The sequence below is a fragment of the Equus caballus genome, chromosome 1 (assembly GCF_041296265.1).
Source record: "Equus caballus isolate H_3958 breed thoroughbred chromosome 1, TB-T2T, whole genome shotgun sequence".
NCBI lineage: Eukaryota > Metazoa > Chordata > Mammalia > Perissodactyla > Equidae > Equus > Equus caballus.
Window position 1 is genome coordinate 57,323,125 of NC_091684.1, and position 15,754 is coordinate 57,338,878.

The window sequence follows — 15,754 nt, forward strand, 5'->3', positions numbered from 1 at the left end:
CTAATAGAAAAAAATAGACAAAATTAGTAAGTATAAAAGATTTGAACAACAATTTCAGTCAACTTGAACTCACCGTCACAGAACATTTCACCCAGTAATTGTACATGGAATGTTCACTAAAATAGACCATATCCTGCACCACAAAACAAGTCGTAATAAATACACTTAAAAGAAACCAAAGTATACTAAGCATATTCTCTGACCACAATGGAATTAAAAAATCAGTAACAAAAAGATATTTGGAAAATCCTAGAACATTGGCAATTAAACAAGACACTTCTAAATTACCCAAAACTTTTCTTGAATCTATCAGAGAGCTAAAGTCACAAGATAACCAAGCAGCCAGAATTCCAAGGATGGACAGATACTTCCAAAGAGAAATAGGATGCCAGAAATGGGTCACTTGTGGCAGGGCAGGAGGAAGATACCACTGTTATACAAGCAGGGAAGAAGAAATCACCTAAAATTTTAAGAAATTGCTTCAGGCTGTGTATGGGATAACTTGACAGTATAAAACCCCGAGGAGTCCCAGACAGGTTGCACTCTCTCAGACTCTTTTCCAGAGACCTCCACTGGGTGCCCATGAGGATGACTGGAAACAGGGCGGAAGATCAAGAGCCTCTCTCAGTGCTATAAGGAATTGGCTGCCACTGTGAGAAAGAAACAAGGCCAGTCACCCTGCCCAGATCCTTCTCTCAAATAGAGAGAGGAAAGGCCTTATGCCGCTGAAGAAAGAGAAGCAAATTCTATGCCTTGTTGCTGGAGGAGGGAAAACCCTCAATCCCTGAGAGGAAGAGGGACAAGAACAGTTCTGAGCCCAGAATCTTATATCAGTAGGACCAGAGGCCTCCTACTGCTGGAGGAGGGGGCAGAAACTCTGAGAAAGTCCCAAACCCAAGGTCCAGGCACACTTAATAAGATAAAGCCTACACCACAACAACAAAGAACTTTTTCTATCCTCTCTCCTCTACCAATCTTGAAAGCACTGAGTAACAAGCAATACCAGTTTACCACTGGGGAGGGGCATGAGTGAGAGGAGCAAGCCCTCTAGGGAGTAGGAATGTGGAGTGCAGGACAAACACTGAGAAAAAACTTTTGACATTTCACCTCTGCCCTACACATCAGGCAACATCAGAGGAATTTTGAGGCCTCTTGTGCAATGAAGGCAACTATGGCAAACTAAAAACTCAATCCCAGTTTAACTCCTGACTAGACTGACTTAAATCCCCACAATAACAGCCACACAGAAGAAGTGTACCCATTACAGCTTCAAATCTAATTACTTCAGCCTCTACCATTTTATAAACAACCAAAAATTATGAGACATATCAAAAAGCAAATAAGCAAAATAAAACAAACAAAAACTACCAAAAAAAAGTCTAGAGACAAAACAATCAACAGAGCCAGATGCAGAGATGACTCAGGTGTTGGAGTGAAAAGACAGGGGCTTTAGGAAAATACTTTTAACTTAATGCAAATAAAAACAAACATCAGAATTTGTGGGATGTTGGTAAAGCAGAGTACAGGAGGGAATTTATAGTATTCAATGATCATGTTAGTAAAAGATCTAAAACCAATCATCTAAGCCTCTAATTTAAGAACACATAAAAAGATGATCATGTTAAGGACAAATCAAGTAGAGGGAAGAAAATAAACAGTAGAAATTGATGAAAGAAAAAACAGGAAAACACTAGAGACAAATCAATGAAAGCAAATGTGCCTTATGAAAAGATCAGTAAAACTGATAAGCCTCTAGCCAGACTGGACAAGAAAAAAAAGAGAAAGCACAAATTACCACTATCAGGAATAAAAGAGGGGACATCAATCACACAGATATCTTACCAAAACTGACTCAAGAAGAAACAGAAAACACAAATTACACTCTATTTTTTTAATTTAATATGAAATTTTAAAATTTCCCAAAAGAAATTTCCAGGCCAAGATGATTTCACTAGTGAATTCTATCAAACATTTAAGGAAGAAATAATCTCAAACTCAGAAAACAGAGAAAGGGGAATCATTTCTTAATTCATTTTATGAAGCTAGAATAACCTTGACAACTAAAAGCTGATGACAATATGAGAAACAAAAATTATCAGATCAACATCTCTCAAGAACAAGACATAAAACCATCAACAAAATATTAGCAAATTAAACCCAACAACATATATAAAGTATAACATATAATGCTCAAGTGGAGTTTATCCCAGGAATGCAAGCTTGGGGTAACATTCAAATACCAATGAATTTCACTACATTTCAGAAAAAAATCATTTTTCATCTCAACAGATGCAGAAAAAAGCATCTAAAATAATTCAACTCCCCTCATAATAAACATTCTCTGCAAACCAGGAATAGAAGGGAAGGTCTTCAAAACAATAAAGCCCACCTAAAAAAAAAAAAATTCTGGGGTCCAGCCCAGTGGCCCAGCAGTTAAGTTCGCATGCTCCGCTTCTGTGGTCTGGGGTTTGCTGGTTTGAATCCCAGGCTCGGACCCATGCACCGCTTATCAAGCCATGCTGTGGCAGGCTCACATATAAAATAGAGGAAGATGGGCACAGATGTTAGCTCATGGCCGATCTTCCTCAGCAAAAAGAGGAGGATTGGCACTGTATGTTAGCTTAGGGGTAATCTTCTGCAAAAAAAAACCTCTACAGCCAACATCATACTTATTGGTAAAATATTGAAAGCTTTCTTTTTAAGATAAGGAAGTAGACAAGGATGTCCCCTGCAACCATTTATATTCAACACTGTACTGGAAGTCTTAATAAAACAAGGTAAGAAAATAACATGCTTGTATACATAAAAAGTCCAAATAAATCTGTAAGAGAATTACTGGAACTGATAAATTAATTTATCCAGGTCACAGAGTATAAGGTCAATACAGAAAACTCAACTGAATTTCTCCATACTAGCAATAAGTAATTGGAAAATAGAAATTTTAAAATTATCATTTACAAAGCATCAAAAACATAAAATATTTAGGAATAAATTTAACAAAAGATATGCAGGATCCCCGAAAACTACAAATAAAGAGAGAAAATAAAGAGACCTAAATAAATGACGAGATACACTACGTTCATAGATCAGAAAAGAGACTAACAAGACTCAACAATCGCAAAAAACAAAATTTGACTGGACTCTAATTTTAAAATAAGCAGTGATATAAAAACATTTTGGGGAGGCTGGCCTGGTGGTGTAGAGATTAAATTCATGTGCCCTGCTTCAGTGGCCCAGGGTTTGCCAGTTCAGATCCTAGACGCATACCTAGCACCACTCGTCAAGCCATGCTGAGGTAGCATCCCACACAGAAGAACTAGAATGACCTACAACTAGGATATACAACTATGTACTGGGGCTTTGGGGAGGGAAGGAAAAAAAAAGAAAAGAGGAAGATTGGCAACAGATGTTAGCTCAGGGCCAATCTTCCTCACCAAAAAAATAAATAAATAAATATTTTTAAAAAGGGCCAGCCCGTTGGTGCAGCGCTTAAGTTCGCACATTCAGCTTCTCAGCGGCCCGGGGTTTGCTGGTTTGGATCCCGGATGCGGACATAGCACCGCTTGGCAAAAGCCATGCTGTGGCAGGCGTCCCACGTATAAAGTAGAGGAAGATGGGCATGGATGTTAGCTCAGGGTCAGTCTCCCTGAGCAAAAAGAGGAGGATTGGCAGTAGTTAGCTCAGAGCTAATCTTTCTAAAAAAAAAATAATAAAAGACCTCTGTGCCTGGACCGGAGGTAGAGATCTTTCTATCTATATATATAAAATTTTGGTATAACAGAGAAAATTTGAATATGCCTGGATAGACAGATGATATTACAGAATTATAGTTAATTTTCTTAAGAAAAGTAGTAGTACTGCTGTTATGTAGGAAAATGCCCAAGATGATGAATGCTGCAGTATTAAAAGGCAATATCAGGATTTTACCTTCAAATGATTCAAGAAAAAAGTATATACCCACACATATGTATAAAGTTAATGGGACAGCCTATTAATGGTTGCTGAATCTAGGATGGAGAGCATACCGGTATCTATTTTGTCTTTCCATGTTTCTGTGTATATAAAGATATTCAAAATAAAAAATAAGGAGTGAAGTAAATGGAAAGGATTTCAAAAAGTTTGAGGAAGAATATTCTACGCAAAGAGAACAGCATGAGCTAAAGGAGACAAAGATTTATATACACCTGCCCCAGCTAAACTGCTGGTCCAAGGAGAATGAGAGGCCCATGAAGCAGACCTGGACCCAACATGCAGCTTGGAGTTAAGCCCAGCTAAATCCTGTCTAGGTCAACCAACTTCTGCCAACTTGCAGGTTGAAGCAGGACCCACTCCAGTAAGAATGAGAATAAATGCTTATTACTATATGCCAATGAGTTGTAGCATGTTTTGTTGCAGAGCATTACTGTGGCAAGAGCTGATACATGGGGAAATAATTTGAGGTTTTAGAGTCAACAAATGATAGAATCAGAGGGATTTTTTTTTTTTAAGATTTTATTTTTTCCTTTTTCTCCCCAAAGCCCCCCGGTACATAGTTGTATATTCTTCGATGTGGGTCCTTCTAGTTGTGGCATGTGGGACGCCGCCTCAGCGTGGTCTGATGAGCAGTGTCATGTCCGCGCCCAGGATTCGAACCAACGAAACACTGGGCCGCCTGCAGCGGAGCGCGCGAACCTAACCGCTCGGCCACGGGGCCAGCCCCAGAATCAGAGTGATATTTTATGAAAATTATTCTGTTGGCAGAGTGAAGTATAGTCAAGAATGAGACAGACTAGTGGCAGGAAAATGAATTGGGATATTAACGATTCAAGATTTCTTGATAGTAAGAAAGAATGCAGAGGTCATGGTATCTAAGTGGATATAGAAAACAAGAGAAGAGTCAAAGACAACTTCAAAATTTCAAGCCTGAGAAAGTGGGGAAAAAAAATTGCTAGTAACACATACATACCAAGTCAGGAAAAGATGACAATCTTGATAGGGCAGGAGTGAGAGGTGGGAAGGATAAGAAATTTGGTATTAAACGTTTTTTCAGTTTAAAATGATGGCAAGACTGTCAAGCAGCTCAAGAGAAAGGTTTGCCTGAAACACATAATTGAGAACCATTTTCCTTCAAGGAGACAACTAAAGCTGTGGCAGGAGGTCAAGGAGAGGTAAAGAGTAAAGCAAAAAGGGCCAAATGCAGACATTTAGAGAGAGACCACATTGGGAGAAGAAAATAAACCACTGAAAACAACAAAGAAGTTGATCTAACACACAAACTAAATAAAACTAGCTAAGTTTCCTATGGAGAATAACAAAAATAATTGTTTATAATTTTTAACAAATCACATGCACACTAAACCAACTAAGCAGTGACTGAAAAGGAACAAAAGGAATCATCTAGTAAAGGTATATATCTACCAGACTGCTGTGTCCAAACAGATGCTCAATAAACATGAGATGAATGGAGAGAGAAATAAAATGAGTAAGATAGATAGATAGATAGATAAATACAGTTCATGCTTCTAATGGCACTTTAAATTTTCACTGACGTGTAGATTTTACCTTAAAATACACTCAGATTTTATGTTCCAATAATAAAATAATAATAGCTATCAGTAAGGACCACTTAACTAAGCAGACACCAGGTACATCATCTCATTTAATCTTTACAACAACCCTATGAAATAGATACTACTATTATCCTCATGTGGATTAGAGTTCAAAAAACTTAACTAAGGTCACACAGCTAACAGAGCCAGAAATCTAACACAGGCCTCTCTAATATACATGCATTCTTAACTCACTATATGACTATCTAATTTTATTCCTTAACATATGTTCATATATATATATAAAAAATATATATGATTTGTATATATAAGTATCTGTAACATATATTTAGAATATTTATATATTTAGAATATATATAAAACATTTTTTTCTTTTTATGAATATGTCTAAAATTATTTGTCATCAAGTACAATCAATGCTTGATCCCATGGCTTACTCTTGTACACCTATTTTTTTTTTTTTTTTTTGACGAAGATTAGCCCTGAACTAACTACTGCCAGTCCTCCTCTTTTTGCCGAGGAAGCCTGGCCCTGAGCTAACATCGTGCCCATCTTCCTCTACTTTATATGTGGGATGCCTGCCACAGCATGGCATGCCAAGCGGTGCCATGTCCACACCTGGGATGCGAACGGGCGAACCCAGGCTGCTGAGAAGTGGAACGTGCCAACTTAACCGCTGCGCCACTGGGCCGGCCCTGTACCCCTATTTTAAATCCAGTTTAAGAAGCACCTATTGATAATATTGCTTTCATTTTCAAAGTCGACACTTTTAATTCCTCCATTCATTGACAAAAGCACTTTGTGCTCTTTTTTTCACTGTTTGATTAATTTATATCTGTGGTCAGGGTACTCATTTGGAAGAAACTCACCAGAGTGAAACTGCTATTCCTGGCTTTTCAACAAAACAAAGACAACTTAGTTAATATATGGAGATCAAAACCTTCATGCTAAAGCAAGGGTCAGCAAACTACAGCCTGTGGGCCAAATTCTGCCCACAGGCTGCTTTTATAACTAAAGTTTTATTTGAAAGCAGCCACACCCATCATTTACATAATGTTTGCAGCAGAGTTAAGAGCTGAGTAGTTGTAACAGAAAGCATATGGCTCACAAAGTATAAAATCTGGCTCTTTACAGGAAAAGTTTGCAGACCCTTGCCCTAAAGCTTTTAGTCACTCTTTCTACTAAAAAGAAAATACACACAACAATTACACAAAAAATTCATTGACTTTTCTTTCTCCAATATTTATGTTGATAAATATAAAAACTTTTAACCACATTGGACTCTAAAATTTATTGACTCTTGTAGAAAACAGTTCATGTCCCATTGACCTCTTTATATTTTTCTTTATCTTAAATATTTTAGATTTTAAAAGGTAAACAGCAGTTTCCTTCATCTACAGCAATCAGTGTTTCCAATTTGTATATCCTGCAGACATAATACGTGTTTTTGAAAAGAAATGCTAGTTAGAATAAAAATAACAATTCAGAAACCCGGTTTGGTTCAGGAACAGACAAATTTCAGTCAAACTTAGATTTGGGGGAAAATTATGGCTGATAGTTAATTCAGTCACAATGACTTAATAACTAGAAAAAAAAACCAGTTAACATGGCTTTAAAAGCAGCGAAATTACAGGCCGGCCCCATGGCCTAGTGGTTAAGTTTGGCATGCTCCACTTGGGCAGCCCAGGTTCAGTTCCCAGGCATGGACCTACAGCACTCATTGGCAGCCATGCTGTGGTGGCAACCCACATACAAAATAGAGGAAGACTGGCACAGATGTTAGCTCAGGGGGAACTTCCTTGGCAAAAAAAATCAAAAATAAAAAAATTTAAAATAGGGAAAGTAGACACTGAACAGAAGATTGACCCAAAAAACCTGCATAGAGATTTCCATATAAAATCAACAGTTTTAAAAAATATATAAAAATACATTTGTATGGGGCTGGCCCCGTGGCCGAGTGGTTAAGTTCGCGCGCTCCGCTGCAGGCGGCCCAGTGTTTCGTTGGTTCGAATCCTGGGCGCGGACACGGCACTGCTCATCAAACCACGCTGAGGCGGCATCCCACATGCCACAACTAGAAGGACCCACAACGAAGAATATACAACTATGTACTGGGGGGCTTTGGGGAGAAAAAGGAAAAAAATAAAATCTTTAAAAAAAAATTAAAATAAAATAAAATTAAAAAAATACATTTGTATGGTAGATAAGATTGGCAAGACATCATCTTCTCCAAGAAGCCTTCCTTAATTCTTCTGAGTTACATGTCCTCCTATGTGTTCCCATAGCACCCTTCATTTTCCTTAACCTAGCACCTACCATGCTATATCATAAATGCCTATTTACTTGTATGTATACAACCACTTTACATTTATAATCTTGACAAGAGCAGAAATCACATCTTTTCCTTATCACAGCATCCCTAATGTCTAATATAATGATAAGCACATAGTAGGCACTCAGTAAATATTTGTAAAATAAAAATGAAATCATATGGTACAAGTTCAAAACGACCTACACATTCAGTATTATTGCCTAAAATGTATAAAATAAAATCTATATATGTTTGATCATAACACTTTTATTTCACATTTTAATTACAGGTTAGTATTCTGGTTTATGAATTTCAGTTCAGAGGTGGTATATGTTAACTATATATGTGCATCTTCTCTGTTTGGTTTACTTAATGGTTCCTTACCAAAAAGAGTTTGAAAATCACTGATCTAGAAGATTAACACGATATGTAGCAATTAGGCTAGACAAACGAAGTAATTCTTTTGGCATATCAGCATCTCAATGATGTACTGTGTAAAAACTCAGAAACTACTAAACAACCCAATTACTTGTGAGTAAACTCATTTATCTGGTAATACATCCATTTCTGACAGCAGGTACCAAAGCTATCTTTCTTATGATGCCATTTGAAGTACTGGGAATGATTTTTAATTCAAAAGCTTTCCAAAAGACATGACATAAGGGAGGAACAAGTCATCCATATATCCTGAAATGATTAGGAAAAACACAGTCCAGTTCTCTAGTTCCTAATCCAGCTCCAGGGTTAGGTCAATAAGGAAACTGTTTAAGGAAGCTTCTCCTGATTATTAACCATGAAGCAGAGAGAAGGCATATATATAGTTGTAAGATGTAAGGTGTCTTTGAAAAAACAAGTTTCTGACAAGAAACTTGGGTTTCACTAAAAATGAAAATGAATCACCCCTGACAGTTAATATCTAGGGGTATCTATTTATGGCAGATTAGGACCACAGAAAGTTTTCTCCAAAGTAAGGGGTAGAAGAAAGATAAGTGATTGCCCTAAAGACTCCCAGTAAGAGATGATTAAGAAATTGATACCAGTATCATTCTGCTTTTGAGTATGTAACAGCTTCAAACAAGAACCCAGTTTCCTCATAACCCAATAAATCAAGTCAAAAGTAGCAGTTTCCCATCCAAATGGTGGCAGTGGTGATAACAAAATCACTGCCTTATAAATGTATAATAATTACATATATTGTATAATTTGAACAATAAATTAACGCTGGGTAACTATCAGGCCAGTATTTTAATCCTTATATTATAGATAATTCTCTGCATATGTGATAAAGAGAGACTTGTTCAACATCACACTGATAGGAAGCAGCACAAATGGAGTTAGAAACATCATGTTTTAACAATACAATGCTATCTGCAATTATGAAGGTATGAACTTCTAGATCTAGGGACACAAAATAAAAGCAAACCCCCTTCTAAACATGTTATATTACTACATCTGCTGATAGAGAAGTACATTAGAAACAGCAGGGACTTTGGAAGTAGATTTGTATTTGTATTTCAAATCTGCCACTGACTGTTTTATGACATTTGATATTCAGAATAAGGGGCAAAATATCAACTATACAGAGTTTAAAAAGTTAAAGGAGGAATATATGTAAAGTGCTCACATGAATTAATGTACAAAGGAGGTTCTAATCCTGGCCACTGTGAGATTATTTTCCCTTCCCTTCCAGCTAGCAAGAATTTAGGATCTTATTATCTAGCATGGCTCCATCAAAATGGTCTGTGGAGACGGAATGCTAAGGGTTCTTCCTCAGTAGAGATTAAGGATTCTAAGATAGGCCGATAAGTTACTTGCTCAAATTCTCTGTGAAATCATGAAAGACAAAAGGTTCAATTTCCTTTACTTATAGTAAAAGACACAGCTAAGGGAAAAAAATTGATGTTTAAAGGGATAATAAAGATAAGCAGATAAATAAGGAAGGGGGAGAGACAGAAGAATTATTTGGGAATAGGATCCAACTGACTAAGGAGGGTTCAATGAAGTAACATGAAAAGAGAGTCCAGAGGAAAGAAAAAAAAACCTAATTAACCTCTTGAATACTAGACAAAAGGCATCCAGAAAAGCAGAGACTAATCCCATGAAGTTAGAGGATTTTCCTAATAGCAGTTGACAACAGAATCCAGTTAACCCTAAAATGCTGCAAGAAAGTCTTGTTCTAGGAAAGGCAAACATACGAATGGTTTGTTTCCATAGGAAAGAAATGACTATCATTTCTTCAATTATAATGAGAAGAGACATGACTTGTTTTCTAGGAATGCTGCACATACTAAATACAAAAGAAAAAAGTAAGTTCAAGAAGTTAAATAGTTGAGAAAATAACCAGGAACTTCACTAAAAGAATAAAAAGGAAAAATAACTGGTCCACAAGGGTTCTTTCTTACAGAGAATAGGACTATCTCCTTCATCTCTTATCATTTACCTTAGTACTAGGCAAGAAGGGCCTGAAAATGTTAAAGAAGGTGATAAGGAGAGGAAACCAAAGATTAAAGGTTCACATGGGTTTTCCAGTCATTCTAGAGGCTAGAAACATATGCTTCTCCCTTAGGTCATGTCTCCCAAAATAGCATCTCAAGAATACCAAATGGCATAACAGAGATATACCTACCAGCTGTCAGGGATGTCTCAAATCCATCTTTAATGAAACAGATGACACTTTACTTCTTCATATAAGTTTGAACTGCTACAAGTGTAAAGGGTACTATTTCTTACACTGGGAAGAAGCGCAGGAAAGCACAATAAGCAAATTAATGAATTATATATGGTTCCAATTTCAAATTAGTCATTTGTTTCAAATGAAACATTCTATTTTGACTGAAGCCAATAGCAAAAGAACAAGAGTTTAAACATTCATAATCACAACTAGGATAAAACCTCTTTCATATGATATGAACAACCTATACATAACGAAAAACATTTATTTTTTTTTCAGGTGTACATCCTATCTGAACTTCTGTATAGACTATATTGGGTTCACCACCAAAAGTCTAGTTGCCATCCATGACCATACAAACGTGTCCCCTTTTACCCTCCTCCCACCCCCCCCCAACCCCCTTCCCCTCTGGTAATCACCAATCTGTTTTCTGTTTCTATGTGTTTGTTGTTAAAAACATATTATTTAAACAAATTATGCCCTTCACAAAAAATGTAAGGAGAATTCCAGTTCATTAGTATGCTATTGTTCTGCCCAACTACAGAAAAGTTACCCAGAAATGCCTAACAGTGAAATAAGACCAAAGCTCCAAAGTACAGACATATTTCTTTTAAAAGGAAATTTAAGTAACTCTTCCAAATTTCTAAATATCTATCTTTTATGCCAATCTAAATCTCTAATATATTAATGCTAAAATAAACATCATTAATCTGTTAGTAGCAATGGGGAAAGAGAAAAATAAAGGAACTACTGGACATACCCTATGTAATATTTCTAAAACCTTTAATGCAGTATGAAGAAAACTGTTGAAAATTCTTCTTTCAGGAGAGGCAATGCTGCGCTTGTACTCTTTCAAAAGATGTACCACAACTTCCTTAAAAAGTTCTACAATCTTGAGGAATAGTGGAGGTTCAAGCACTGACCACCATTTTTCTGTTATTAAAGGGTGAACACACAAATAAAATGAATTTTAAAAGTTACAATTCTCAAAATCATACTGACTTTTCTTCTAAAGCAGTGGCTCTTAACCCTGTGAAAATTCCAGGAAGATACACAGAACACAATATTTTATGTAACATTTCTAGGCTTTACAGACACCACTCCACCCTCAAGTTAAAGAATACTGTTCTAAAAGCTCTCAAAAGCAAAAATAAAGTAAGAAAGGTCTATAGAATTTACATTCTTGGTTTCCTAAATTATAGTGAAAATTCACCACTGTACCTAATATTAAAACAAGTTATAAAAAATGCTCTGGAAATTAGAATTTTAATTTTTAAACAAAACACTTTAAAATTGTATTACTCCAATATTTAAGGATCTTTCCAAGTTTTATCTTTCATCTTAATATAAAGTTGAAATGTTGTGAAGCACCACCTTTAAAATGCAAAGTACTCCTGAAAACCAAACACTGAAGCTGAACAATGTAAAGTATAACTTGCTTGTCCTTCCCCACATTCATTATTTGCAGTTGTTAACTACAGTACAAATACCGAAATCCTTGAAGGAAACAGAAAGAATACAAAAACTTCTGACAACACGGAAGCAATCCTCTTGTGAGTCCCTGCTTCACTCTTCTATTACTGGCCAATTGCCTCAGATTCTAGGATTCTAGCCCTTGTTTGCTGCTTCCTCTGCTCACCCTCAGTCTAAAACATCTTGTACTGATTTTATTACTTGTATATATTTTAGCTTCACATATTGACCAAATTCTGTTAGGAAGGAAAGCACTGTGTTAAATGCAGCAAGCAAACTATAACAGCCAGGAGATAGATACACAATTAGAAAAATTAAGGTAAGAAAACTTTAGGCCAAAAAACCAGAGCAGACAGACAGAACTGTAAGGTCAGATGAGCAGTAGAATCTCATCAATATGCAGAGAAATAAAACCAAACATCAGGAAACTGGCAACAAGGAAAAGTGTTAGAGTTCAAGGAGGATTTAATACCCATGTCTGTACAGTTTTAACTATTCCTCCTCCTTTACTTCTTTAATAATAACATCACTCTGGAGGGGCGGAGGGAGGGGAATAGGAAAAACAGTTTTTATCTTTCCTGATACTGTCTCTGCTATTGTGTTTGATTAAAATTTTAATATTTAACATGCTTCACCTCCAACAACTCCAACAACTAGCACCAGATGATTAGAAAAAAAGTAACAAAAGGAAAACAGGTTTATTTTTTTCCTAAAACAATGTTCAACAAGCAGGGTAGCAAAATTTCAAACAACAAAACAGTAAGAACTTGTGAGCATTTCCATTTAAAGAGAAAAGGTTACAAAAGAAAAAAATATTAAATGTCTTACCAAGTACTTTCAGTGGTGCCTTTTCTAGGTTCACAAGAGCTCTACCAAAGGGAATTGCTATTGTTATGAAATTGTTGGGATCATTCATCAGGGGACATTCTGGTAGAGTAAGATAAAACCTCAATGCTTCAACGTCAGGTAAGGAGCCAGTCAGTTTAGGAATAAGATTCTTTTCCAAACTAGCTGCCACCTATAGTTTAACAAAAAGTAAAACCTACTTCATTTAAAATGAATGCAGTTTCCAAAAAAAAGAAAGAAAAAGAAAATCTTATAATACAGCAAACATGAAATGGTGAAGAAAAAGAAAATATCTTACAATCAATCAATGAATGTACTTTGGAGCACAAAGAAAATGAATGCCTAAGCATTGCTAAAAGAATTCAAAAAAATCTTGTAAGTCTCCATTTAAACCTTCTACTTCTATAGCCATATACTTAACCAACATGACCATGTTAAGTAATTAAGGGTCTGCTCGAAACATCTGGAAAGATTTAGATATTTGACAGCTAAATTACAAATTCTTTAAAATAAAACTTTATTTTAATTCTCATATTAGCATATTTAATAAAATCATACAAAGCACATCATAATAACTAGGCTATAAACATATAAAGGACCATGGAATAAAAACTCAATAGGCTACATAATACAAATATAAAACACTTTAAACACAAACCTGCTGAGATATCTGAGGATGATCAGGTTGTATAAGTTTGTGAAATAAAAGCCTAGCAGCATTCATGTCAACTCCTGAAAATTTGGCGCCTGTTTTATAGTGATCATCATTGCTATTTAAAAAAAGCGAGAGAAAATAATGAAACTTTAAAATTAATTCACTTATTTATTATACTATTAAATATAATAAATTTGAAAAATTCAGGATACCGAAGAATTGCCACTTACCTAACAGCTAAAAAACTTCCATTTAGACAACCAGAGGATGAAAATGTTCCATCTATTTCACTAAAAAGAAATATCACAAAATGAGAAATCTATTCACCTTTCATTTCATTTTTTAATGAAAATTAAAATCAGTATTTAATCTAATATTTACTGCTACAGAGCATTCCTCTAATGAACACTCAAATTAGAACAAATCAGAATTCTATAAATTACTAAATATTGATTAAATAATACTTGATAAAAGTATTACTGTTTACCCTAGACTTTCTCAAATATTACTTTAATGCTCTGATTTATCAAACAAATCTGATGCTCTTAAATACATTTTTTTTTACATAAACATGCACATTTAATTTTCTTTTCTTTTTTTTGTGTGAGGAAGATTCACCCTGAGCTAACATCTGTTGCCAACCCTCCTTTGTTTTTTTTGGCTTGAGTAAGATTAGCTCTGAGCTAACATCCATGCCAGTCTTCCTCCACTTTATGTGGGATGCCTCCACAGCAGAATGGCTGAGTGGAGCAAGTCTGCACTCAGGATCTGAACCACAAACTTTGGACGCCAAAGTGGAGTGCCATGGAACTTTACCCACTTGGCCACAGGCTAGTCCCTAACTTTCTTAATTCCACATGGCAGTAAATCTAATCTGGGATGTTATTTTTTTGAAGCCTACTTCTTGGACTTCTAAGAAAAATTTTAATTTGGGAAAACAATCTAGGGGAAAAAAAACAGTTTACCAGATATAGCCCTTCCATCCCAAAAACCAACACCTACTCCAAAAACAAAAAAACCCTAAATACTAAACAAGTTCATCTATAAGCAAAATATTCAAGAAAGAAGTAATACTCAAATCTTACAGGGAGTATAAAAGTTAAAAGACATTGAGCACTATGAAGCTAGATGGAACAATTTCAAACCCAATTCTAAAGTGGCTATATTTAATATTTTAAGTTATCACTTAATATATCATTATGTATCTGAAAGAATTGCAACTTATATAAATTTAAGTGAGATCTCTTAAAATATCCATTATAAAAATTCTAGACATTCAAACTTTTGTACATAAACCATTCAATGAATGATATTTAATGAAATGATTACTTAAATAAAAACACCTAAGTACAGGCTGCTCCCCCACAGAGTTGAGGGGTTTTGTTTGTGTGTGTTTGTATAGGTAAAATGTTTTTCTTACTTGGCTATCTCCACAGGAACCCTTCCAGAGGGGTAGCTCAACCATTTCTGAATTAGGGCTTCATTCACAGTCCAGATCTGCTTTGAAGGATCAGTACATCTAAAGTCATCTGGTGGTCTACAGTTCTAAATTTTAAAATAAGTACATCGGTCAGAGGGAAGAGACATTATATATAACTTAAACCAAGACATGCTTTCACTATATATTTGGTTTGTTTCTTTTTAAACCTAAGTAAATCACCTGAAACAAAAACTTATCAAATGGATCATAAAAATTTTGTAGACTTGAGGAAACAAAAATTTAACATAATTATTCTGTAATATATAAAGAACATTAATATGGGTTTAAAAAATTCTTCAAAATTATTTGAGCTTAGTAATTATTTATATGACTACTATTACCTGGGGATTAGAGTAATGTGCAAAGCTTTGATCTCCACCTGAGAAAATTCTTTTTACACAGAAATATTCTTCAGAATCTGTAATAAAAATAAACGTAAAAAAATTCAAGATTTATATGACATTTTTCAGAGCATCAGATATGCTACTGGATTTTCTCTTAGTCATCTAACTTAATTAGACCTCCCATTCATGGACTCAATGATATAAAATGACTTGAAATATTCTGATTGCTATGGAAACAAGACTGACCAAATGATTCCACAAGCATAGCAGCATTTGGTAAGCTTATAAGTCTTTCCTCTGGCCTGCACAAAAGAATGGCGTTTTCTAGTCCATATCTTTAATACCTCAATATATTTTAAACTGAAGATTATATAAAAATTGAATGAAAAGTATAAAAGAAATCTCAGAAGAAAATAAAAACTAAG

The 15,754-nt window shown here is 35.3% G+C and overlaps 1 protein-coding gene across 17 annotated transcripts in view; it reads right to left on the minus strand.

Moving 5' to 3' along the window:
* The window catches only part of HERC4 (HECT and RLD domain containing E3 ubiquitin protein ligase 4), a 140,992-nt gene that overhangs the window by 44,794 nt on the left and 80,444 nt on the right, over positions 1–15,754 (minus strand). For 12 of the 17 annotated variants that reach the window (XR_011422830.1, XR_011422828.1, XR_011422827.1 and 9 more), the window contains 6 exons: positions 15,327–15,403; positions 14,926–15,050; positions 13,736–13,795; positions 13,509–13,620; positions 12,833–13,022; positions 11,292–11,464 (listed from right to left, as the gene is read on the minus strand). Coding sequence is in view for 8 of the 17 variants with exons in the window: in XM_001503581.5 (XP_001503631.1) it covers positions 11,292–11,464; positions 12,833–13,022; positions 13,509–13,620; positions 13,736–13,795; positions 14,926–15,050; positions 15,327–15,403 (737 nt within the window). In the remaining 9 variants the exon portion in view is untranslated. Of the gene's footprint in view, positions 1–10,486; positions 10,592–11,291; positions 11,465–12,832; positions 13,023–13,508; positions 13,621–13,735; positions 13,796–14,925; positions 15,051–15,326; positions 15,404–15,754 lie in introns of all 17 variants that reach the window. The other 5 variants (XR_011422831.1, XR_011422835.1, XR_011422832.1 and 2 more) reach the window with 2 other exon arrangements.